Here is a 27,500-nt window from a genome sequence, read left to right as displayed (position 1 = left end):
ACTATTATACATATATTATTATACATATACTATTATACATATACTCTCATACATATACTATTATACATATATTATTATACATATACTGTTATGCATATACTATTATACATTTACTATTATACATATATTATTATACATATACTATTATACATATACTCTCATACATATACTATTATACATATATTATTATACATATACTATTATACATATACTCTCATACATATACTATTATACATATATTATTATACATATACTATTATGCATATACTCTTATACATTTACTATTATACATATATTATTATACATATACTATTATACATATACTATTATATATATTATTATACATATACTATTATACATATATTATTATACATATACTATTATATATATACTATTATACATATAATATTATACATATATTATTATACATATATTATTATACATATGCTATTATACATATACTATTATACATATATTATTATACATTTACTATTATATATATACTATTATACATATACTATCATACATATACTATTATACATATATTATTATACATATACTATTATACATATACTCTCATACATATACTATTATACATATATTATTATACATATACTATTATGCATATACTATTATACATTTACTATTATACATATATTATTATACATATACTATTATACATATACTATTATATATATATTATTATACATATACTATTATACATATATTATTATACATATATTATTATACATATACTATTATTATACATATACTAGTATACATATAATATTATAGTATATGTATAATAGTATATTATGTGTATAATAGTATATTATTATACATATATTATTATACATATACTATTATACATATATTATTATACATATACTATTATACATCTATTTTTATACATATGCTATTATACATATAATATTATACATATACTATTATACATATAATATTATACATATATTATTATACATATATTATTATACATATACTATTATAGTATATGTATAATAGTATATTATATGTATAATAGTATATTATTATATGTATAATAGTATATTATTATACATATACTATTATACATATACTATTATACATATACTATTATACATATTTTATTATACATACTGTATATTATTATGCATATACTATTATACATCTATTTTATACATATACTATTATACATATACTATTATACATATATTATTATACATATACTATTATACATATATTAGTATACATTTATTATTATACATATACTATTATTCATATATTATTATACATATAATATTATACATATATTATTATACATATACTATTATTCATATATTATTATACATATACTATTATTCATATATTATTATACATATACTATTATTCATATATTATTATACATATACTATTATTCATATATTATTGTACATATAATATTATACATATATTATCATACATATACTATTATTCATATATTATTATACATATAATATTATACTTATATTATCTTTCATATACTATTATACATATATTAATATACATATACTATCGGTGATAAAAGCAGTTTTTGGTCAGTAGACAGACGACAGAGACCCTCCAAAGCAAAGTCTGATGGGACACAAGGCCGAGGTTTGTGAGGCTGCAGAAGCTGAGGCCATCAAAAGAAAAAAAAGACTTACAACCGTCTTGACCGACTCTGAAAGGTTTTAGCATCTGCATTGTGTCAAATGTACCAAAGTATCCTCCATGTTCCCTGACGAGGCTGAGACCTCCCCGCTCTGCCGTGCAACACCTCTGGAAGATAGTCCAGCTGCTCTGCCGTGCAACACCTCTGGAAGATAGTCCAGCTGCTCTGCCGTGCAACACCTCTGGAAGATAGTCCAGCTGCTACAAAACACTCAAAGCTTTTAGCACCACGGCCAGACTTTGGCACATTTCACTTCCTGCAGGAAAAGGGAACAAACGCTCAGAGATGCTTCATTTTAGATGACGCTCAGACTGCTTGGAAGTTACTTTTAAACGCCGCCTGAAGAAGGAGAGACATAATATCCGTGGAGGCCATTGGCATGGGCAGAAAGGATGTCTGGTGCCACTCTGCCAACTTTTCTTGGAGTGGTCACATGAGCTTTAGAAATACTGTAACATGAATACGTCTCGGACGTGTCATGACAAGTCCCAGCAGGTCTTGTCTCGTTTTGTGTTTGTTGTTCTACTTAGTTTAGTACACATTCATGTTGCCAGCACTTTGTTTACCTTCTTGTTGCTGGCAACCCACACACCAGCTTCTGTTTGTTGATGAGTGTTTCCACCTGCTGCCGCCACTAATCGCTTATATGTCCATCTCACCCTGACAGTCTTTGCGGGATTTATTTGTATTAGTCTCTTTGCGTGGACATCGGGGGCGGTACCTCTGGATTGGCAGACCGGGGGTGGTGGTTCCTCTCTTTAAGAAGGGGAACCGGAGGGTGTGTTCCAACTATCGTGGGATCACACTCCTCAGCCTTCCCGGTAAGGTCTATTCAGGTGTACTGGAGAGGAGGCTACGCCGGATAGTCGAACCTCGGATTCAGGAGGAACAGTGTGGTTTTCGTCCTGGTCGTGGAACTGTGGACCAGCTCTATACTCTCGGCAGGGTCCTTGAGGGTGCGTGGGAGTTTGCCCAACCAGTCTACGTGTGCTTTGTGGACTTGGAGAAGGTATTCGACCGTGTACCCCGGGAAGTCCTGTGGGGAGTGCTCAGAGAGTATGGGGTAACGGACTGTCTTATTGTGGCAGTTATTGGGCCATAAGGACGTCCGCCTTTGAGCGAACATTTCTGCGCTCTCATGAGGTGGTTTTTGAGACGTCTTGATATTGAGGGGTTTCGCTAAAGCATGATGGAAACACTTTTTTAAATTTTAGGGCGCACCAAACCAGCGGGGCGTTGATTGGTCGGCCGAATAGTAATGTCAAGGGGGGCCGTAAGGACGTCCGCCTTTGAGCGAACATTTTTGCGCTCTCATGAGGTGGTTTTTGAGACGTTTTGATATTGAGGGGTTTGGCTAAAGCATGATGGAAACACTTTTTTCACATTTAGGGGGCACCGAACCAGCGGGTCATCGATCGGTCGGCCGGATAGTAATGTCGAGGGGGGCCGTAAGGACGTCCGCCTTTGAGCGAACATTTTTGCGCTCTCATGAGGTGGTTTTTGAGACGTTTTGATATTGAGGGGTTTCGCTAAAGCATGATGGAAACACTTTTTTCACATTTAGGGGGCACCGAACCAGCGGGGCGTCAATCGGTCGGCCAAACAGTAATATCGAGGACAGCCGTAAGGACGTCGCCTTTGAGCGAACATTTCTGCGCTCTCATGAGGTGGTTTTTGAGACGTCTTGATATTGAGGGGTTTCGCTAAAGCATGATGGAAACACTTTTTTCACATTTAGGGGGCACCGAACCAGCGGGGCATCGATCGGTCGGCCGGATAGTAATGTCAAGGGGGGCCGTAAGGACGTCCGCATTTAACGAACATTTTTGCGCTCTCATGAGGTGGCTTTCGAGACGTTTTGATAATGAGGGTTTTCGCTAAAGCATGATGAAACACGGACTGTCTTATTGTGGCAGTTCGCTCCCTGTATGATCAGTGCCAGAGCTTGGTCCGCATTGCCGGCAGTAAGTCGGACACGTTTCCAGTGAGGGTTGGACTCCGCCAAGGCTGCCCTTTGTCACCGATTCTGTTCATAACCTTTATGGACAGAATTTCTAGGCGCAGTCAGGGCGTTGAGGGGATCTGGTTTGGTGGCTGCAGGATTAGGTCACTGCTATTTGCAGATGATGTGGTCCTGATGGCTTCCTCCGGCCAAGATCTTCAGCTCTCACTGGATCGGTTCGCAGCCGAGTGTGAAGCGACTGGGATGGGAATCAGCACCTCCAAGTCCGAGTCCATGGTTCTCTCCCGGAAAAGGGTGGAGTGCCATCTACGGGTTGGGGAGGAGATCTTGCCCCAAGTGGAGGAGTTCAAGTACCTCGGAGTCTTGTTCACGAGTGAGGGAAGAGTGGATGGTGAGATCGACAGGCGGATCGGTGCGGCGTCTTCAGTAATGCGGACGCTGTATCGATCCGTTGTGGTGAAGAAGGAGCTGAGCCGGAAGGCAAAGCTCTCGATTTACCGGTCGATCTACGTTCCCATCCTCACCTATGGTCATGAGCTTTGGGTCATGACCGAAAGGACAAGATCACGGGTACAAGCGGCCGAAATGAGTTTCCTCCGCCGAGTGGCGGGGCTCTCCCTTAGAGACAGGGTGAGAAGCTCTGTCCTTCGGGGGGAACTCAAAGTAAAGCCGCTGATCCTCCACATGGAGAGGAGCCAGATGAGGTGGTTCGGGCATCTGGTCAGGATGCCACCCGAACGCCTCCCTAGGAAGGTGTTTCGGGCACGTCCGACCGATAGGAGGCCACGGGGAAGACCCAGGACACGCTGGGAAGACTATCTCTCCCGGCTGGCCTGGGAACGCCTGGGGATCCCCCGGGAGGAGCTGGACGAAGTGGCTGGGGAGAGGGACGTCTGGGCTTCCCTGCTTAGGCTGCTGCCCCCGCGACCCGACCTCGGATAAGCGGAAGAAGATGGATGGATGGATGGATAGTCTCTTTGCATTTTGCCTTGTTTTGGTTGGAAAAACAAAGTTATGCTGATCTCTAGCTGTTAGCTAATGTTAGCAAATCAGACGTTGGATGTTTTAGATCGTAAAAACAAAGTTATGCTGATCTCTAGCTGTAAGCTAATGTTAGCGAGTCAGACACCGGATGTTTTTGGTTGGGAAAACAAAGTTATGCCGATCTCTAGCTGTAAGCTAATGTTAGCCAGTCAGACGCCGGATGTGTTTGGTCGTAAAAACAAAGTTAGAGTTTTTGGTCGTATCTTACGGAGTTCACTACGCTAACTATAGCTCATACCCTCAGCGTAAAAATGAGCCAAGAGACAGCTCGTATCTTGAAAAACTTGTACACACATTAAGTAAACATGTCACACCTCCCTTGCCTGATTTCTGATTGCCTGATTTTTTGATGATTTCTATCTTAAATCAATGAATATCATCCATTACTTCTCAGAAATCTCCTCCAAACTCACTTTTTTTGGTTGGGAAAACCAAGTTTTGCCGATATCTAGCTGTAAGCTAATGTTAGCAAATCAGACGCCGGATGTGTTTGGTCGGGAAAACAAAGTTATGCTGATCTCTAGCTGTAAGCTAATGTTAGCAAATCAGACGTTGGATTATTTTGGTCGGGAAAACAAAGTTATGCTGATCTCTAGCTGTAAGCTAATGTTAGCAAATCAAGACGTTGGATGTTATAGATCGTAAAAACAAAGTTATGCTGATCCCTAGCTGTAAGCTAATGTTAGCGAGTCAGACACCGGATGTTTTTGGTTGGGTAAACAAAGTTATGCTGATCTCTAGCTGTAAGCTAATGTTCGCGAGTCAGATGCTGGATGTTTTTGGTTGGGAAAACAAGGTTATGATAATCTCTAGCTGTAAACTAAAATTAGCAAGCCAGACGCCGGATGTTTTTAGTTAGGAAAACAAAGTTATAATAATCTCTAGCTGTAAGCTAATGTTAGCGAGCCAGACGCCGGATGTTTTTAGTTGGGAAAACAAAGTTTTGCTAAGCTTTAGCTGTAAGCTAATGTTAGCGAGTCAGTGTTTGGTCGTATCTTACAGGGTTCAGCATACAAATTGGCTAAAAACGTGTACAGACATTTAGTAAACACGTCACGACTCCCTTGCCTAAAAGTTATACTTACTCGTACAGCTCAAAAGCGAGAGTGAGTGCGACCCCCCGGATGAAAAGTAGATCTGTGTCAGTCAGAAAGGATCCACTTGTGAAGACAAAAAAAAAAAAATGCTATTGTGTGAACTCTGAATTACGTGCGGAAGACGGAAAGGGATGATGAACGGATGAATAATTCATCTGTGCTGTCATTCCTGCCCCACTTTCTCCCTTCCTGGTGTCAGCGAGGCTGAGCGTGACGGCGAAGTGACACATCCGACGCCCAACCTCGTCCCTGACACCCGAAGCCGGTCTCGTGTTGAACGGGCCCGGCAAACCAAATCAGTTGTTTACACGCACACCGGTGTCAACAGGTCCCGCCTGTGATATGTTCCTCGTTCCTGGGTGCGTTTTCTGAAAACAAGACCTTTTTAATGCATGCAGGGAAGACTCCATTAGCGGAGCATCTATCTACTTGACTGGCAAGGCGATTGGCCTTAATTGTAATGCAAATATCACCGCCCAGCTCCGTCTCCGACTCCCCTCCGGTTTTCAATTAAGATCCAGACAGAGATAGAGCATCGACAAGGTGAAACGGCGCAGAAGCTCCAGCCTCAGACACACTGGCTGGGTCGGCGTTATTGGATGGCGCTGACCCTCCAGAGCTACACATCACACGTCACAAACAGACCTAAGTCCGTCCCGGCGACGCATCGAGGTGCCCTTGAGTGGAATCCTCACTGAGACGGATTGAAAGTAAATGTCAGAGTGGGATTAAATGTGCGTAGTTGTGTATGAATATTTAATGGCAGATTTGCATCTCCTCGGTCTTATTATCAGGATGGTCGCCGACATTGTAACATCCACAGCTTGATGCCAACGACACCTAATGGCTGCGACATCTGCACAGCACAATGAGATTTAATATACACGGTCTTGGAAAGATAATAATGATTGAAATTACTCTGTAAATATGTATTAATTGAACAATATTGTTTGGCTAAAGCATGATGGAAACACTTTTTTCACATTTAGGGGGTACCGAACCAGCGGGGCATCAATCGGTCGGCCGAACAGTAATGTCGAGGGGGGCCGTAAGGACGTCCGCATTTGAGCAAACATTTTTGCGCTCTCATGAGGTGGTTTTTGAGACGTTTTGATATTGAGGGGTTTCGCTAAAGCATGATGAAACACTTTTTTCACATTCAGGGGGCACCGAACCAGCGGGGCATCGATCGGTCGGCCGAATAGTAATGTCAAGGGGGGCCGTAAGGACGTTCGCCTTTAAACGAACATATTTGCGCTCTCATGAGGTGTTTTTTGAGACATTTTGATATTGAGGGGTTTCGCTAAAGGATGATGGAAACACTTTTTTCACATTTAGGGGGCACCGAACCAGTGGGGCGTCGATCGGTCGGCCGAATAGTAATGTCAAGGGGGCCGTAAGGACGTCCGCCTTTGAGCGAACATTTTTGCGCTCTCATGAGGTGGTTTTTGAGACGTTTTGATATTGATGGGTTTCGCTAAAGCATAATGGAAACACTTTTTTCACATTTAGGGGGCACCGAACCAGCGGGGCATCGATCGGTCGGCCGGATAGTAATGTCAAGGGGGGCCGTAAGGACGTCGCCTTTGAGCGAACATATTTGCGCTCTCATGAGGTGGTTTTTGAGACGTTTTGATATTGAGGGGTTTCGCTAAAGCATGATGAAAACACTTTTTTCACATTCAGGGGGCACCGAACCAGCGGGGCATCGATCGGTTGGCCGGATAGTAATGTCGAGGGGGGCTGTAAGGACGTCGCCTTTGAGCGAACATTTTTGCGCTCTCATGAGGTGGTTTTTGAGACGTTTTGATATTGAGGGGTTTCGCTAAAGCATGATGGAAACACTTTTTTCACATTTAGGGGGCACCGAACCAGCGGGGCGTCGATCGGTCGGCCGAACAGTAATGTCGAGGACAGCCGTAAGGACGTCGCCTTTGAGCGAACATTTCTGCGCTCTCATGAGGTGGTTTTTGAGAGGTCTTGATATTGAGGGGTTTCGCTAAAGCATGATGGAAACACTTTTTTCACATTTAGGGGGCACCGAACCAGCGGGGCGTCGATCGGTCGGCCGAACAGTAATGTTGAGGGGGGCCGTAAGGACGTCGCCTTTGAGCGAACATTTCTGCGCTCTCATGAGGTGGTTTTTGAGACGTCTTGATATTGAGGGATTTCGCTAAAGCATGATGGAAACACTTTTTTCACATTTAGGGGGCACCGAACCAGCGGGGCGTCGATCGGTCGGCCGAACAATAATGTCAAGGGGGGCCGTAAGGACGTCCGCCTTTGAGCGAACATTTTTGCGCTCTCATGAGGTGGTTTTTGAGACGTTTTGATATTGAGGGGTTTCGCTAAAGCATGATCGAAACACTTTTTTCACTTTTAGGGGGCACCGAACCAGCGGGGCATCGATCGGTCGGCCGAATAGTAATGTCAAAGGGGGCCGTAAGGACGTCCGCCTTTGAGCGAACATTTTTGTGCTCTCATGAGGTGGTTTTTGAGACGTATTGATATTGAGGTGTTTCGCTAAAGCATGATCGAAACACTTTTTTCACTTTTAGGGGGCACCGAACCAGCGGGGCGGGGCGTCGATCGGTCGGCCGAACAGTAATGTCGAGGGGTGCCGTAAGGACGTCGCCTTTGAGCGAACATTTCTGCGCTCTCATGAGGTGGTTTTTGAGACGTTTTGATATTGAGGGTTTTCGCTAAAGCATGATGAAAACACTTTTTTCACATTCAGGGGGCACCGAACCAGCGGGGCGTTGATCGGTCGGCCGAACAGTAATGTCGAGGGGTGCCGTAAGGACGTCGCCTTTGAGCGAACATTTCTGCGCTCTCATGAGGTGGTTTTTGAGACGTTTTGATATTGAGGGTTTTCGCTAAAGCATGATGAAAACACTTTTTTCACATTCAGGGGGCACCGAACCAGCGGGGCGTTGATCGGTCGGCCGAACAGTAATGTCGAGGGGGGCCGTATGGGCTGTAAAAAGTTAACGCAAATGTTAACTTGACAACACAAGCTGTTTCCATTACCTAAATATTGCGATACAAAACTTGTAATGGAAACACCCATATTTTGAAAACCCTCTCAACTATCGTTAAAACATTTTTGCGCTCTTATGAGGTGTTTTTTGAGATATTTTGATATTGAAGGGTTTCGCTAAAGCACGATGGAAACACTTTTTTCACATTTAGGGGGCACCGAACCAGTGGGGCATCGATCGGTCGGCCGAACAGTAATGTCGAGGGGGGCCGTAAAGACGTCCCCTTTGAGCGATCACCCGCTGCCTTCGTTTTCTCTTGACATCACGGCAACAGTGAGTCTCGCGGGATGAGATTTTACGATCTTATTTACGTGGCTCACCTTTGACTGTGTCTTTATCCCCGTCATCTTTGTTGTAGGGGTGTAGCGTGCAAGGATGGGAGTGGAAGAAGTGTCAAAAGATTCAGACTTGACTTCAATCAATAATGGAGCAGCATCTCCTCATCCGTGGCTCACTAGTGCAACAACAACGCCCGAAATGTGTCCCGTGAAAAACCGTCCGACCGGAACTCTCTAATAACTAAAGTTCCTTGGGTGAATAATGTAAACTCACTACACCGGTATGTTTTAGTGCTTTCATGGTGAGTTTACTGACAGATATAAGTAAGAACTTTACACTACTTTATATTAGAAATGGCAACGGTGAAGGATGAATGTCACATAACAAGAAGATAGAGAAAAAGAAGAAGCTTATCGACTACGTTTTAAGTTGTTTCACCTTTTTTTGTTAAATACATAACTCCACATGTGTTCATTCGTAGTTTTGATGTGACAATCTACAATGTAAATAGTCATGAAAATAAAGAAAACACATTGAATGAGTTTGTGTGTAGACCACACGGAAGTATTTTACATTTAGAAACAAATCATAAATGACTCTGTGGAGGGGGGCGGGGCCTGTGGGGTGTGTAAGGACCGGTCTCGAAGCACAGCTGGCAGGTGATTGGATTACCCAGCTGGGGATGATCATTTCAATCACCTGCCATGCTTATTAGCGGCACGGTTGTTGGAGTTGGAGCGAGAGAGAGACATTTCGCGAAAAAGACTAAAAACAAAGACTAAAAAGTCGCAGAAGAGTGTGTCCAAACATTTGGACTGGACTGTAACTAAGATGTTTTGGGATCGGGCCTTACTAATCCTAGTCAAGTTGTTAAACTCAGACTTGTGTAGTAGAAAGTCCAAATCTTAAACAGGAACAAAAGTGAATTTATCACGAGAGTTTTATTTACTCATAATCAAATAGTACAAGGTTGGATTGAATTGCCATGAATACAGACAGTTTCTCCGGAGAAACTACGGTAAAGCAGGAAAAAAAGAAAAAGCCCCAGACTTGGTCTAACTTGGTTATTTATATGTTTCCCTGCTTGGTCAGGGTCCAGCTGTTTCGGATCCGCTTACTCTGCAACATTCTTGGATCCCTTAGCCATAACAAACAATCAAGATATATTGTACAATTTGCAGGGCGACAATATTCTCAACTCTATACTTGGCAATCTTCTCCTTCGGCTTATGCATCAATCAAACAACAACATAGAATAGGTGAAAAGGGCAAAAATTCCACTACATAACGCCCCTTCCAGGGTTTTAGAACCCTGGACCATACGGGATGGATTTCTGACCTAGGCCACTTCCTTACAAATCTCTACTGCAGATAGAGGCGAAAATCCCCAATGTTGTTATTGCGGGGTGAAAATTCCTCTATGACCCTCACTGCCATATCACAGAACACAATTAGATCCGATGTTGTACGTCTGATGATAGATGTTGATAACATAGTCTGTATCGATTGTGTCTGTTTTGCCCTGCAGGTCACTCAGTCCTGATGCAGATCCGGATGGTTCTTTCCAAAGGGAGGGCTTCGGTCGCCAGAGTATGTCGGAAAAACGCACCAAGCAGTACGACAGCGCTTCTCACCTGGACATCGTCAAGTCACGCAAATCTAAGAGCATGGATCTAGGTACTGTACATGCTTTGCCACTTTCTTTATGGGGATACCTACCAAATTTGGAACTTTCTGAGTTCCGTTGGTGCTATATCCGTTGGTATCTATTCACGTAAAAAACACATTTTGATATATTTGTTGCAATGTTACAATTGTCCATGCCAGAAAACTAAACTTTAAATACCTTAAAACAAATATATTTACCCCAGTAATATCATCAACACTTACCTGACTGGATGAAGTCCTTGGGCTCAAATACTAGTGTGGCCTCAATAGCCCTGCTGTAGTGTGTAGCATGCTGGGAATTATCTGTGCATGGGATGGAGGAATGCACAGGGTTGAAATTCTACTGAATTTGCATGAAATCAGGTTTTTTTTTAGCTAATAATCATGCTGCAAGATCTAGCATGTTGCATTCAATATTTATTTTCATTAATTTCCCATTAATTCCCGTTAATTCCCCATGGAAAGTTTCCAACTTTGAATATCCCCGGAATTTTGCAACCCTAGTGATAAGTACAATACTTACAGTATTACACTTTGCGGGACTCAACCAAACACCAGACTGGCACATTCAGCATTCATGGCAAAGACTACTTCCTGGCTGGGCAACACTACATAATCTACACGCTACTGCCATCTAACATCTTGGAATTGCAACTACATGCAACGTCTAGCGTATAATACTAGCAAAAGAGACAAAATAGGGTAAGATCGAAACTAAACATCATAGTTATTACTATGATTACATGGCAACAGCTGTTTCTAAGGGAGGGGTGGTCGTAAACAGCCGTCACCTTTGGTTACCATCCATCCATCCATTCATCTTCTTCCGCTTATCCGAGGTCGGGTCGCGGGGGCAGCAGCCTAAGCAGGGAAGCCCAGACTTCCCTCTCCCCAGCCACTTCGTCCAGCTCTTCCTGTGGGACCCCGAGGCGTTCCCAGGCCAGCCGGGAGACATAGTCTTCCCAACGTGTCCTGGGTCTTCCCCGCGGCCTCCTACCGGTCGGACGTGCCCTAAACACCTCCCTAGGGAGGCGTTCGGGTGGCATCCTGACCAGATTCCCAAACCACCTCATCTGGCTCCTCTCGATGTGGAGGAGCAGCGGCTTTACTTTGAGCTCTTCCCGGATGGCAGAGCTTCTCACCCTATCTCTAAGGGAGAGCCCCGCCACCCGGCGGAGGAAACTCATTTCGGCCGCTTGTACCCGTGATCTTGTCCTTTCGGTCATAACCCAAAGCTCATGACCATAGGTGAGGATGGGAACGTAGATCGACCGGTAAATTGAGAGCTTTGCCTTCCGGCTCAGCTCTTTCTTCACCACAACGGATCGATACAGCGTCCGCATTACTGAAGACGCCTCACCGATCCGCCTGTCGATCTCACCATCCACTCTTCCCTCACTCGTGAACAAGACTACTGTTTTGTAACCTTTGGTTACAAAACAGTTAAAAGAAAAGGTGCCTGGAGGGGGGTCAGGTCCTGCTTCCTCTCCGCTTTTTGTAGATCTCGGGTCAAGACAAAATCCTCCTGTGGATTACAATAGAAGAAAGAAACTGACGCCTTCATGTTGCTTCCCATCCTGCACAGTGGAGTTTTACAACCCATTTGTTTGGTACGATCAAAGACAGCTTTTTCCTGGTCCTATGGTCCGGAAAGTACGGTACTTGTAGCCCTGAATTTGACCAGTAGAGGGCGATAATGCTACACCTTAGGCTTAATTGTGTTGAGCCACATTCATTGTGTGCAATGTTTGCTGTGGGTGTCGTTTGATTCCTAAATGCATAAACATATGGTCCGGAAAGTACGGTGTGTTACTAATTTAAATATTTGTGTGTTAGTAGCTGTAACTAAGTACTTTTTTTTAAGGATTTTTCCCCAGCACTGCTCATAACTCTTCAGCGGTATGTTCGTAAAGAAAGTAGTTTAATGGGTCAAACCTCTCCTGGTCAACCTTACCCATTAGGATTGGTTTTCCTGGGTCAAAGCAAAGGGTTGTAAAGAAAAGTGCTTAGAGGAGGTGAGACTGTAAGTGGATATCTTGGTGTATTCCCAGGCACAATTAGTAAAGATATCATCAGCTAGATTGGGTTTTGTCAAATCTAATCAAGCGGGCCAAAGGAGAGGAAGTTAGCAAAGTGGCCATGGAAACGCTCATCGCTGCAAATGCACATTTTATCTGTGAGCTCCATCGAAAAAGCTCCTTGATTGCCGCAAAGTGTTGTCAGCGAACATTTGATTGATTTGATTATTTGTGAAAGGAGCTGCATTAATGTGCTCATCAAAAGCATAACATAAGCCTTGAAAGGCTTCTACTGTACCTCATAAATAAATACATGTACGTTCAGATCGACTTAATCCTTCCATTTTATGTCAAGCGTCAGTCTTAAATGACCAATAAAGATAATAGTCTGGCAACATACACGCAGTTATCAATAAAGTCCTTATGCTCATATTATTATTGAAAAGGTTATGAATATTGAAACGTTAACGACTTAAATAACTATAAAAGTTACAGCAAAAATCTTTGCAGCACAGATTTTGACATAGTTAGAGCTTAGTCATGGTTAATAACACATCAATTACACGTTAATAATATTAAAAAGCAATAAAACGTTATTATCTTAAAAACAATAATGACAGAAATGAAAATGTTTGCAGCACAAACGATTGAGACAAGTTTGGGTTGGGGGGCCAGATTAGATTTAGATTTAGATTTATTGGTCCCCTTGGGGAAATTCATTGTCACTTTAAACACTAGACATTACACATCACACAAAAAAAAAAAAAAAAAAAAAAAAAAAAAAAAGACATCATACATGACTAAGACACATTTACAGGCTTGTCAGACAGGTCGGCCAGCATCACAAAACGTTAATAACTTATTATAGTATTGTAGTATAGTAGTTGGACCAAAAATATTTGCTGCTCAAACATAGCACAAACTAATTGGACAGGTTTGGGGCAATTATGACATAGTTAGGGTTTATCCATGGCTAATAACACATTAATTACACGTTAATGACATTTAAACGATAATAACTTAAAAACAGTAACTGCAAAAATAAAAAAAAATGCATCAAAAACGTAGCACAAACAAATTGGACATATTTGGCGAGATTTTGACATAGTTAGAGCTTAGTCATGGTTAATGAGACATTAACTACACGTTAATATTAAAAAAAAATATATAAAAAATATCAACAGAATGAACATTTTTGCAGCACAAACGATTACAATGATAGTACCGTATTTTTCGGACTATAAGTCACAGTTTTTTTCATAGTTTGGCCGGGCTCCGGTGCAACTTATTTATGTATTTTTCCTTTTTTATTATGCATTTTCGACAGGTGCGACTTATACTCCGGTGCGACTTATACTCAGAAAAATACGGTAGTTAGACCAAAAATATTTGCCGCACAAACTAATTGGACAGGTTTGGGGAGATTTTGACTTAGTTAGAGCTTAGTCATGGTTAATGAGACATTAACTACACGTTAATATTAAAAAAAATAATACAAAAAATATCAACAGAATGAACATTTTTGCAGCACAAACGATTACAATGATAGTACCGTATTTATCGGACTATAAGTCACAGTTTTTTTCATAGTTTGGCCGGGCTCCGGTGCAACTTATATATGTATTTTTCCTTTTTTATTATGCATTTTCGACAGGTGCGACTTATACTCCGGTGCGACTTATACTCAGAAAAATACGGTAGTTAGACCAAAAATATTTGCCGCACAAACTAATTAACTAACTATATTTCATACACTGACAACCCCCAGCAAAAATCAACAGGAAGTTTGCAATTCCCCCTTCAAAACAAAAGTTGTGTAAAAACAGTCACCTTTTTCCAAACATTATCTCCTCTGAGCACGTTTGTCGTGTCGGCTTCAAATTAGCACAGGAGAGAGATTGAACCCTTTTGATTAAAAGTTGTTGAAAGAGTTTTAAGTACTGCTCCGGTTTGGATTTTATGAGCCCTCAAAGTGGGTCCCGTCCATTTTTATTATCTTTTTAATTTTATTTTTGTAAAGTGTTTTTTACAAATAAAATCTATTATTATTATTATTATTACAATTGTTCTGACAGTAAGCATCTGTGCCAGGACCATAACGGGCCACTATGGTTGATCATCTGCGGGTCTGCGGGGTCAATAAAGGAGATTAGAGAAGCAACCCCACTCAAAACTAACAATACGCGGGCTGTTTTTTTGCAAGGCTAATACGGCGCCACCTGGCGTTGAAGACTCGGGGCATCCAATCGATGGCAACCGGACTGTTTGGACATCCGTAGAATCGGGACCGGCGTTATTAGAAGTGGGCCGTTTGTGCTTTGGGGAGGCTGCTCGTATCCCGGCGGTTACCTAGTGGTATTTGCAACGAAGGCCTGGCTTATTGCGATTGATCCATCATCGGCCTCGTCTGCGCTCCGGCGTGTCCTCAAAATGAGTTTACTCATGCAAGTTAATAAAGAAGGGGCGGATTACTGATTCATCGGGGGGAACTTTTGGGTTATCCGTGTGAGCTCTGGGTGGTTGGATTTATTCTACTATTAAGAATAAGTGCCATGCTCGTTTCAAAACACTATTTGGCAAAATAAGAGCTGTCCCAAAACTCCTGGTACACAGGCAAGGATGCAGTTATTTTTAATTAAGAGTATGCATGTTCGAAATTAATTAAAACCATAATTAATAAGAGCAATACAATTAAGTTCATTTACACGTGCTAATGTTTTCATCTATATTATTGTACACAATATATTATGAATACGTTACAATTGGTGAATAATTGTCAATATTTTTTAATGAAATTATATACACGCCCCGCTTCGCTGCAGGTCCGCAGGCCACGCCCCCCTCCACACATTATTTTTTATTTATATTTAATAAATTATTCGATTCAACTTTTTTCTATTATTACTAAGACTACATGTATCCTGTTTGACATGTGTGTCCGTTAGGGTTGTCCCGATACCAATATTTTGGTACCGGTACCAAAATGTATTTCGATCACGTCCGATACTTTTCTAAATAAAGAGGACCACAAAAATTGCATTATTGGCTTTATTTTAACAAAAACAAATCTTAGGATACATGAAACATATGTTTATTATTGTAATTTATTGTAATTTATTGTAATTTAGTCCTTAAATAAAATAGTGAACATACTAGACAACTTGTCCCAAAACTCTAGGTACACAGGCAAGGATGCAGTTATTTTTAATTAATAGTATGCATGTTCGAAATTAATTAAAACCATAATTAATAAGAGCAATACAATAAAGTTCATTTACACATGCTAATGTTTAATCTATATTATTGTACACAATATATTATGAATATTATTGGTGAATAATTGTCAATATTTTTTATGAAATTATATACACACCCTGCTTCGCTGCAGGTCCGCAGGCCACGCCCCCCTCCACACATTATTTTTTATTTATATTTAATAAATTATTCGATTAAACTTTTTTCTATTATTACTAAAACTACGTGTATCCTGTTTGACATGTGTGTCCGTTAGGGTTGTCCCGATACCAATATTTTGGTACCGGTACCAAAATGTATTTCGATCACGTCCGATACTTTTCTCAATAAAGGAGACCACAAAAAATTGCATTATTGGCTTTATTTTAACAAAAAAAAATCTTAGGATACATGAAACATATGTTTATTATTGTAATTTATTGTAATTTATTGTAATTTAGTCCTTAAATAAAATAGTGAACATACTAGACAACTTGTCCCAAACCTCTAGGTACACAGGCAAGGATGCAGTTATTTTTAATTAATAGTATGCATGTTCGAAATTAATTAAAACCATAATTAATAAGAGCAATACAATTAAGTTCATTTACACGTGCTAATGTTTTCATCTATATTATTGTACACAATATATTATGAATACGTTACAATTGGTGAATAATTGTCAATATTTTTTAATGAAATTATATACACGCCCCGCTTCGCTGCAGGTCCGCAGGCCACGCCCCCCTCCACACATTATTTTTTATTTATATTTAATAAATTATTCGATTATACTTTTTTCTATTATTACTAAAACTACGTGTATCCTGTTTGACATGTGTGTCCGTTAGGGTTGTCCCGATACCAATATTTTGGTACCGGTACCAAAATGTATTTCGATCACGTCCGATACTTTTCTCAATAAAGGGGACCACAAAAAATTGCATTATTGGCTTTATTTTAACAAAAAAAATCTTACGATACATGAAACATATGTTTATTATTGTAATTTATTGTAATTTATTGTAATTTAGTCCTTAAATAAAATAGTGAACATACTAGACAACTTGTCCCAAAACTCTAGGTACACAGGCAAGGATGCAGTTATTTTCATTTAATAGTATGCATGTTCGAAATTAATTAAAACCATAATTAATAAGAGCAATACAATTAAGTTCATTTACACATGCTAATGTTTAATCTATATTATTGTACACAATATATTATGAATACGTTACAATTGGTGAATAATTGTCAATATTTTTTAATGAAATTATATACACGCCCCGCTTCGCTGCAGGTCCGCAGGCCACGCCCCCCTCCACACATTATTCTTTATTTATATTTAATAAATTATTCGATTATACTTTTTTCTATTATTACTAAAACTACGTGTATCCTGTTTGACATGTGTGTCCGTTAGGGTTGTCCCGATACCAATATTTTGGTACCGGTACCAAAATGTATTTCGATCACGTCCGATACTTTTCTCAATAAAGGGAACCACAAAAAATTGCCTTATTGGCTTTATTTTAACAAAAAAAAATCTTAGGATACATGAAACATATGTTTATTATTGTAATTTATTATAATTTAGTCCTTAAATAAAATAGTGAACATACTAGACAACTTGTCCCAAAACTCTAGGTACACAGGCAAGGATGCAGTTATTTTTAATTAATAGTATGCATGTTCAAAATTAATTAAAACCATAATCAATAAGAGCAATACAATAAAGTTCATTTACACGTGCTAATGTTTTCATCTATATTATTGTACACAATATATTATGAATACATTACAATTGGTGAATAATTGTCAATATTTTTTAATGAAATTATATACACGCCCCGCTTCGCTGCAGGTCCGCAGGCCACGCCCCCCTCCACACATTATTTTTTATTTATATTTAATAAATTATTCGATTATACTTTTTTCTATTATTACTAAAACTACGTGTATCCTGTTTGACATGTGTGTCCGTTAGGGTTGTCCCGATACCAATATTTTGGTACCGGTACTAAAATGTATTTCGATCACGTCCGATACTTTTCTAAATAAAGAGGACCACAAAAAATTGCATTATTGGCTTTATTTTAACAAAAAAAATGTTAGGGTACATGAAACATATGTTTAATATTGTAATTTAGTCCTTAAATAAATGTCATGACTTGGTCCTGGGGTTTTGTTTTTCTCAAAGGCAACGGAAAGTTGGCTCGGGCGAGACGGGAATTTAAGTACATTTTTATTTAAAGACTATAACTACAAAAAAAAAGGAAGTAAACAAAAGGCGCGCACAATGGCGGAGAACAAACTATGAAACCAAAAAGACTATAAACATGGAACAAAAACGTACTTGGCTTGGACAAAAATAGTAGCATGAAGGATGGACATGGAAAGAAGTGTCAGGAATTGGACAGAGCATAAATGTGAGGATGTCACCAGAAAGACAAACTGAAAAACACTGAACTTAAATACTACGGACATGATTAACGAAAACAGGTGCGTGACGTGACAGGTGAAAACTAATGGGTTGCTATGGTGACAATCAAGAGTGCACAATGAGTCCAAACGTGGGACAGGTGAAACTAATGGGGTAATCATGGAAACAAGGCAAGGGAGTGAAAAGACAGAAACTAAAGAGTCCAATAACTAAACAAAACATGACTTAAAACAAAACATGATTACACAGACATGACAATAAAATAGTGAACATACTAGACAACTTGTCTTTTAGTAGTAAGTAAACAAACAAAGACTCCTAATTAGTCTATGCAGTAACATATTGTGTCATTTATACACCTATTATTTTGTACACATTATGAGGGACAAACTGTAAAAATGTATTATTAATCTACTTGTTCATTTACTGTTAATATCTGCTTATTTTCAGTTTTAACATGTTCTATCTACACTTCTGTTAAAATGTAATAATCACTTATTCTTCTCTTCTTTGATACTTTACATTAGTTTTGGATGATACCACACTTATATGTATCGATCCGATACCAAGTAGTTACAGGGTCATACATTGGTCATATTCAAAGTCCTCATGTGTCCAGGGACATATTTACTGAGTTTGATTTTGTGACGATAAAAAAATATATCGATGTAATCAAAGTAGTATCGACTAGATACGCTCCTGTACTTGGTATCATTACAGTGGATGTCAGGTGTAGATCCACCCATTGTATCCTCCTACGGTGTGTAGTGAAGCATGTTTAGATATTAGACTTTGAGAAGGCCATTCTAAAACCTTCATTCTAGCCTGATTTAGCCATTCCTTTACCACTTTTGAGGTGTGTTTGGGGTCATTGTCCTGTTGGAACACCCAACTGCGCCCAAGACCCAACCTGATGATTGTAGCTTGTCCTGAAGAATTTGGAGGTTTTTCATTGTCCCATTTACTCTCTGTAAAGCAGCAGTTCCATTGGCCGCAAAAACAGGCCCAGAGCATAATACTACCACCACCATGCTTGACGGTAGGCGTGGTGTTCCTGGGATTAGAGGCCTCACCTTTTCACCTCCAAACATATTGCTGGGTATTGTGGCCAAACAGCTCCATTTTTGTTTCATCTGACATCAAACCTTACTTCTAGCCATTCCTTTACCACTTTTGAGGTGTGTTTGGGGTCATTGTCCTGTTGGAACACCCAACTGCGCCCAAGACCCAACCTCCGGGCTGATGATTTTAGCTTGTCCTGAAGAATTTTGAGGTTTTTCAGTCAGGTTCAAACACGGATGACATCCATTAAACAAGACAAGAGGCAAAGAATTAAACAGAGACAGAATTGAATTTGGACTCAATTGAGGAGACACGTCTGGACACACTGTATGTACCCTTGTACAGTATCTCAGCACGCTCTGCCAAAAGATGGCATGTCTCCTTCTTTTATTTTGGACCCTGGCCACCCGCTGTTTCCAAAGGACAAACGTGGCAAAAAAGTTCACAGAAAAGGTCGTAAAAAAAATTCACAGAAAAGGTCAGTTCAAAAAGAGTTCCGTAAAATACTTCAAAAAGAGTTCGTCTGGAAATTGGGCAGATTCTGTCATCTCTCCGCTTTGAAGTACTTGGGCCAGAACAACATCCTTTCTGTTGATTACCATACATGAGAGAACACAGGAACACCATCTAGCTTCCCACCCCCTACACAGTGGAGTTTTACGAGCCTTACCCTTGGTAGGTTTCAAAAGACCGCCTTTTGTCTTCTTGTCAGGAACTCAATGTAATACAACGTTTTTGTGATAATTTAGAAACAATTACTATAACATTTTCATTGTCCCATTTACCGTATTTTCCGCACTATTAGCCGCACCTAAAAACCACAAATTTACTCAAAAGCTGACAGTGCGGCTTATAACCCGGTGCGCTTTATATATGGATTAATATTAAGATTAATTTTCATAAAGTTTCGGTCTCGCAACTACGGTAAACAGCCGCCATCTTTTTTCCCCGTAGAAGAGGAAGTGCTTCTTCTTCTACGCAAGCAACCGCCAAGGTAAGCACCCGCTCCCATAGAACAGGAAGCGCTTCTTCTTCTACTGTAAGCAACCACCCGCCCGCGTAGAAGAAGAAAAAGCGCGCGGATATTACGTTTCATTTCCTTTGTGTGTTTACATCTGTAAAGACCACAAAATGGCTCCTACTAAGCCACAGGTTTCCGGTTCATGAAAAGACGCAATCTCTCCATCCGCACACGGACTACTATTTCACAGCAACTGCCTAAAGACTTTCAAGAAAAGCTGGCTACTTTCCGTGCATATTGTAAAAACAAGATAGCTGAAAAAAAGATCCGGCCAGAGAACATTATCAACATGGACGAGGTTCCACTGACTTTTGATATTCCTGTGAACCGCACTGTGGATACAACGGGAGCACGTACGGTGAATATTCGCACCACAGGGAATGAGAAGTCGTCCTTCACTGTGGTTCTAGCTTGCCATACTAATGGCCAGAAACTTCCACCCATGGTGATATTCAAAAGGAAGACCTTGCCAAAAGAGACCTTTCCAGCCGGCGTCATCATAAAAGCTAACTCGAAGGGATGGATGGATGAAGAAAAGATGAGCAAGTGGTTAAGGTAAGTTTACGCGAAGAGGCCGGGTGGCTTTTTTTGCGCAGCTCCGTCCATGTTGATATACGACTCCATGCGCGCCCACATCACGCTGGTTTTTAATATATTATTAAAGTTTGACTGACCTATCAGACTGTTTTTTTGACATTCCTTTAGCGCAGTTAGATGCGGCTTATAACACGGGGCGGCTTATAGGTGGACAAAGTTTTGAAATATGCCGTTCATTGATGGCGCGGCTTTTAACCCAGGGCGGTTTATGGTGCGGAAAATACGGTAATCTCTGTAAAGCAGCAGTTCCATTGGCCGCAAAAACGGGCCCAGAGCATAATACTACCACCACCATGCTTGGCGGTAGGCATGGTGTTCCTGGGATTAGAGGCCTCACCTTTTCTCCTCCAAACATATTGCTGGGTATTGTGGCCAAACAGCTCCATTTTTGTTTCAAAGATAAGACCATCCTTCACAAGTGTATGTAAACTTTTGACCATATACGACATGTGGATATTATATATCTCGACTTTATAGACGGTTTAGGGTCTGTGTCAGACCTGGTTTAACTTTGGGTTGAGCCAAACAAACAACAACAACAACAACAGCTGGATTGAGCCATACCCATAAGTCCCGTTAATGATGATCACCTTGTGACGCATGTCGAAGGGTGCGGCGGACGTCCTCTGCCATGCTAATGATCCACATCTGGCACCCGGCTGACCCAGGGACGCCTCGCCTCCTCTGGGCTACCTGGACACGGCCTTCCCCTGACCACCTCGGAAGGCTATTTTTTACCATAATTACCCTTTTACCGCCCCGGCTCTTTGAATAAATTACGTGTAATGGAGCCTATGTCCGTACACAGATCTTTACGTGCCCTATGGTGAATAATGGCCGGGGCCTGTGCGCGGTTTTAGCCGCTCTAATTATACTATGAGCTCCTGTCCCTGGAATAACTGCCGCTGATTTATTCATGGAGTTTGCCATACCTCCCATTTAACACTTAATGGCAATGGATCTTCTCCAATTAGCCGTCCTTGCCCTTAATTGCCCAGAGGAACACTGCCGAGTGACCGTATTTTGCTTTCCAAAGTATTTCAGTGATGTCCATAGGGTTAGGGTTAGGGTTGAGAGGGTTAAGGCTAAGGGTTAGGGTTAAGCTAAGGCTTCCATTTCTACACGTCCAACAAATCCATCCATCCATCCATCCATCCATCTTCTTCCGCTTATCCGAGGTCGGGTCGCGGGGGCAGCAGCCTAAGCAGGGAAGCCCAGACTTCCCTCTCCACAGCCACCTCGTCCAGCTCCTCCCGGGGGATCCCGAGGCGTTCCCAGGCCAGCCGGGAGACATAGTCTTCCCAACGTGTCCTGGGTCTTCCCCGCGGCCTCCTACCGGTCGGACGTGCCCTAAACACCTCCCTAGGGAGGCGATCGGGTGGCATCCTGACCAGATGCCCGAACCACCTCATCTGGCTCCTCTCGATGTGGAGGAGCAGCGGCTTTACTTTGAGCTCCCCCCGGATGACAGAGCTTCTCACCCTATCTCTAAGGGAGAGACCCGCCACCCGGCGGAGAAAACTCATTTGGGCCGCTTGTACCCGTGATCTTGTCCTTTCGGTCATAACCCAAAGCTCATGACCATAGGTGAGGATGGGAACGTAGATCGACCGGTAAATTGAGAGCTTTGCCTTCCGGCTCAGCTCCTTCTTCACCACAACGGATCGATACAGCGTCCGCATTACTGAAGACGGCGCTGTCGATCTCACGATCCACTCTTCCCCCACTCGTGAACAAGACTCCGAGGTACTTGAACTCCTCCACTTGGGGCAAGGTCTCCTCCCCAACCCGGAGATGGCACTCCACCCTTTTCCGGGCGAGAACCATGGACTCGGACTTGGAGGTGCTGATTCTCATCCCAGTCGCTTCACACTCGGCTGCGAACCGATCCAGCGAGAGCTGGAAGATCCTGGCCAGATGAAGCCATCAGGACCACATCATCTGCAAAAAGCAGAGACCTAATCCTGCAGCCACCAAACCGGATCCCTTCAACGCCTTGACTGCGCCTAGAAATTCTGTCCATAAAAGTTATGAACAGAATCGGTGACAAAGGGCAGCCTTGGCGGAGTCCAACCCTCACTGGAAACGTGTCCGACTTACTGCCGGCAATGCGGACCAAGCTCTGACACTGATCATACAGGGAGCGGACCGCCACAATCAGACAGTCCGAAACCCCATACTCTCTGAGCACTCCCCACAGGACTTCCCGAGGGACACGGTCGAATGCCTTCTCCAAGTCCACAAAGCACATGTAGACTGGTTGGGCAAACTCCCATGCACCCTCAAGGACCCTGCCGAGAGTATAGAGCTGGTCCACAGTTCCACGTCCAACAAATCCAGTCGGGAAATTCCCTCTCTTCAAAATATTCCAAAATCAACTGTCGGCTATATTAGGAGACAATGGAAGAATTTGGGAACAACAGCAACTCAGCCACCAAGTGGTAGGCCACGTAAACTGACAGAGAGGGGGGTCAGCGGATGCTGAAGCACATAGTGTAAAGACTTTCTGCACAGTCAGTTGCTACATACCTTCCAATTAGCCCACGTACAGTATGCAGAGAGCTTCGTGGAATGGGTTTCCTTGGCGGAGCGGCCGCATCTAAGCCATACATCACCAAGTCCAATGCAAAGCACGTCGCCACTGGACTCTAGAGCAGTGGAGACCTGTTCTCTGGTGTGACGAATCACACTTTTCCATTTGGCAATCTGATGGACCAGTCTGGTTTTGGAGAACACTACATTTCGGACTGCATTGTGCCGAGTGTGACATTTGGTGGAGGAGGAATTATGGTGTGGGGTTGTTTTTTTAAGAGTTGGGCTTGGCCCCTTAGTTCCAGTGAAAGGAACTTTGAATGCTCCAGGATACCAAAACATTTTGGACAATTCCATGCTCCCAACCTTGTGGGAACAGTTTGGAGCGGGCCCCTTCCCCTCAACAGGATGACAGAGTCTGGTGTGGATGAACTTGACTGGCCTGCACAGAGTCCTGACTTCAACCCGATGGAACACCTTTGGGATGAATTAGAACGGAGACTGAGAGCCAGGCCTTCTCCACCAACATCAGTGTGTGACCTCACCAATGCGCTTTTGGAAGAATGGTGGACAATTCCTAATAACACACTCCACAACCTTGTGGACAGCCTTCCCAGACGAGTTGAAGCTGCAACTTTTGAAATCAGAAAAACCTAGTAGCCAGGGTCCAAGGGCCGCAGGCCCCGGTAGGTCCAGGACAAAGTCCTGGTGGAGGGTCAACATTTAACAAGATTTCTTCAACTTGGACTTGAAAGCATAAATAGTATAAACACTTTTAACAGTATGTCGTGCTGTGAAATACAGCCGACAGGATTGCGCACCAAACACGAAGCAAGGCCAAAGCGCATGCATGGTGCAGGAGAACAAAGGACTTCTTTCATTTAAGGTTTGTGATAAACCATCAAAGTCATTCGTTAAAAGGACTCTATAGTAATATAAAGCGAATTTTTCTGGACATTATCATGCAAGAAAAGTTTATTTTTGGGACCGCGATCACCGCGTAATGATTTTTAAAGGTTCCATTACAAACATTTAACTGTCCCATGTGATCAGCCAGTGGGATTGGAAATCCATGCTCAATTATTGCCTCCGTAAATAAAACTTCGGGCGGGTGCGGGCGGATGGCGGGCGGGTGCAGTTCTGATCAAACGTTACATCGGGTGGATGGCGGATGGTTGACGACTTTCTGACGCGGTTGCGGATGAAATAAATTGCCTATCCGCGCATCTCTACTGTGCGCGCTTTCATTTATTCCTTTTTTTTGATAATAATAAATCATGTACCTTCATTCCCGTCTCGCACGAGCCAACTTTCCGTTGCATCCTGGAAAAGCACACACCCCGGGACCAAGTCACGACATGTTGGGAGTGGCCAACTCTTGTCGGTGTGCAATATGGGAATATATATTTTCATAGCCGTGAATAAGAGAGCATGAAGGATTCAGCGGGGAGATAGGAATCACATAATAGGCTGCAATACAGAGAGCTGTCCGTCAAACTCTCCCAGGAGAGTCGGGGCTTCTTCTGATGGAAACAAAGGCGGGTTGCAGACTTCGGGCAAACCGTCTCTCTCTCTCTCTCTCTTCCGCTTGTCCCGTCTTTGTCTCCGGACTCCTCTCTTCCGCTTGTCCCGTCTTTGTCTCCGGACTCCTCTCTTCCGCTTGTCCCGTCTTTGTCTCCGGACTCCTCTCTTCCGCTTGTCCCGTCTTTGTCTCCGGACTCCTCTCTTCCGCTTGTCCCGTCTTTGTCTCCGGACTCCTCTCTTCCGCTTGTCCCGTCTTTGTCTCCGGACTCCTCTCTTCCGCTTGTCCCGTCTTTGTCTCCGGACTCCTCTCTTCCGCTTGTCCCGTCTTTGTCTCCGGACTCCTCTCTTCCGCTTGTCCCGTCTTTGTCTCCGGACTCCTCTCTTCCGCTTGTCCCGTCTTTGTCTCCGGACTCCTCTCTTCCGCTTGTCCCGTCTTTGTCTCCGGACTCCTCTCTTCCGCTCGGCAGACTCGGGACAAAACAATAGCTGGGAGCCGCTCGTGGCGCCGAATACGGAGCGGGGAAGATAATTCCCGGTTTCCAAGTGCGGCAGATGTCATTTTGGTTCCCTTGAAAGCGTCAAGCTCGCAATCCTGTTGTGTGGAAAACACTCTCTGGCTTTCATGGCTCCGCTCCTAAAGTGTTCTAAAAGCTCTTAAAAAAAGGAGCATTTATTTAAAGTAATTACAACATTCTTATGCTACTGGGTTTTGTGGCGTTGCATTAGCGCCCGTCGCCCGATTAGATGACTTCTTTTCACCAAATTGCAGGTTTTTGGTCAACCTGGTATATGATTACTTCAAAAGTGATGCAGTTAAAGGAAAACTGCACTTTTTGGGGATCGTTCACAATCATTATGAAAAAAATATTTTTGTATTTTTTTTGTATTTTTTTTGACGATTTAAAAGATAATAAAAAAACACTTTATAGATGAAGGTAATCGGAGTCATCGTTGTTCCCTTCAAAGCCTCTAAAACTACTTAAAAACCCTCCATCAACATTTTTTTATACACACTGCAAGTATATATATAATGTAGTAACAGACACCTTCATAACAATATGTAATATGTACAATATACACACTGCAAGTATATATATAATGTAGTAACAGACACCTTCATAACAATATGTAATACATACAATAAACACACTGTAAGTATATATATAATGTAGTAACAGATACCTTCATAACAATATGTAATATGAACAATGTACACACTGCAAGTATATATATAATGTAGTAACAGACTCCTTCATAACAATATGTAATATGTACAATATACACACTGCAAGTATATATATATAATGCAGTAACAGACACCTTCATAACAATATGTAATATGTACAATATACACACTGCAAGTATATATATAATGTAGTAACAGACACCTTCATAACAATATGTAATATGTACAATACACACACTGCACATATATATATAATGTAGTAACATACACCTTCATAACAATATGTAATATGTACAATATACACACTGCAAGTATATATATAATGTAGTAACAGACACCTTCATAGCAAAAAGTAATATGTACAATATACACAGAAAGTATATATATAATGTAGTAGCAGACACCTTCATAACAATATGTAATATGTACAATATACAACTGCAAGTATATATATAATGTAGTAACAGACACCTTCATAACAATATGTAATATGTACAATATACACACTGCAAGTATATGTATAATGTAGTAACAGACACCTTCATAACAATATGTAATATGTACAATATACACACTGCAAGTATATATATAATGTAGTAACAGACACCTTCATAACAATATGTAATATGTACAATATACACACTGCAAGTATATGTATATATATATATATATATATATATATATATATATATATATATATATATATATATATATATATATGTATATATATATATATATATATATATATATATAATGTAGTAACAGACACCTTCATAACAATATGTAATATGTACAATATACACACTGCAAGTATATGTATATGTATATATATATATATATATATATATATATATATATATATATATATATATATATATATATATAATGTAGTAACAGACACCTTCATATCAATATGTAATATGTACAATATACACACTGCAAGTATATATATAATGTAGTAACAGACACCTTCATAACAATATGTAATACGTACAATACACACACTGCAAGTATATATATATATATAATGTAGTAACAGACACCTTCATAACAATATGTAATATGTACAATATACACACTGCAAGTATATATATAATGTAG

General features: G+C 41.2%; 1 protein-coding gene across 1 annotated transcript in view; it reads left to right on the top strand.

The window, feature by feature from the left end:
• The window catches only part of LOC133609344 (partitioning defective 3 homolog), a 963,929-nt gene that overhangs the window by 567,736 nt on the left and 368,693 nt on the right, over positions 1-27,500 (top strand). The window contains exon 17 of the mRNA XM_061964873.2: positions 10,643-10,791. Coding sequence (XP_061820857.1) covers positions 10,643-10,791 — 149 coding nt within the window. The remainder of the gene's footprint in view (positions 1-10,642; positions 10,792-27,500) is intronic.

The sequence above is a fragment of the Nerophis lumbriciformis genome, linkage group LG07 (assembly GCF_033978685.3).
Source record: "Nerophis lumbriciformis linkage group LG07, RoL_Nlum_v2.1, whole genome shotgun sequence".
Classification (NCBI taxonomy): domain Eukaryota; kingdom Metazoa; phylum Chordata; class Actinopteri; order Syngnathiformes; family Syngnathidae; genus Nerophis; species Nerophis lumbriciformis.
Note: the sequence above shows the minus strand (reverse complement) of the source record. Positions and strands in the feature narration are given on the sequence as shown.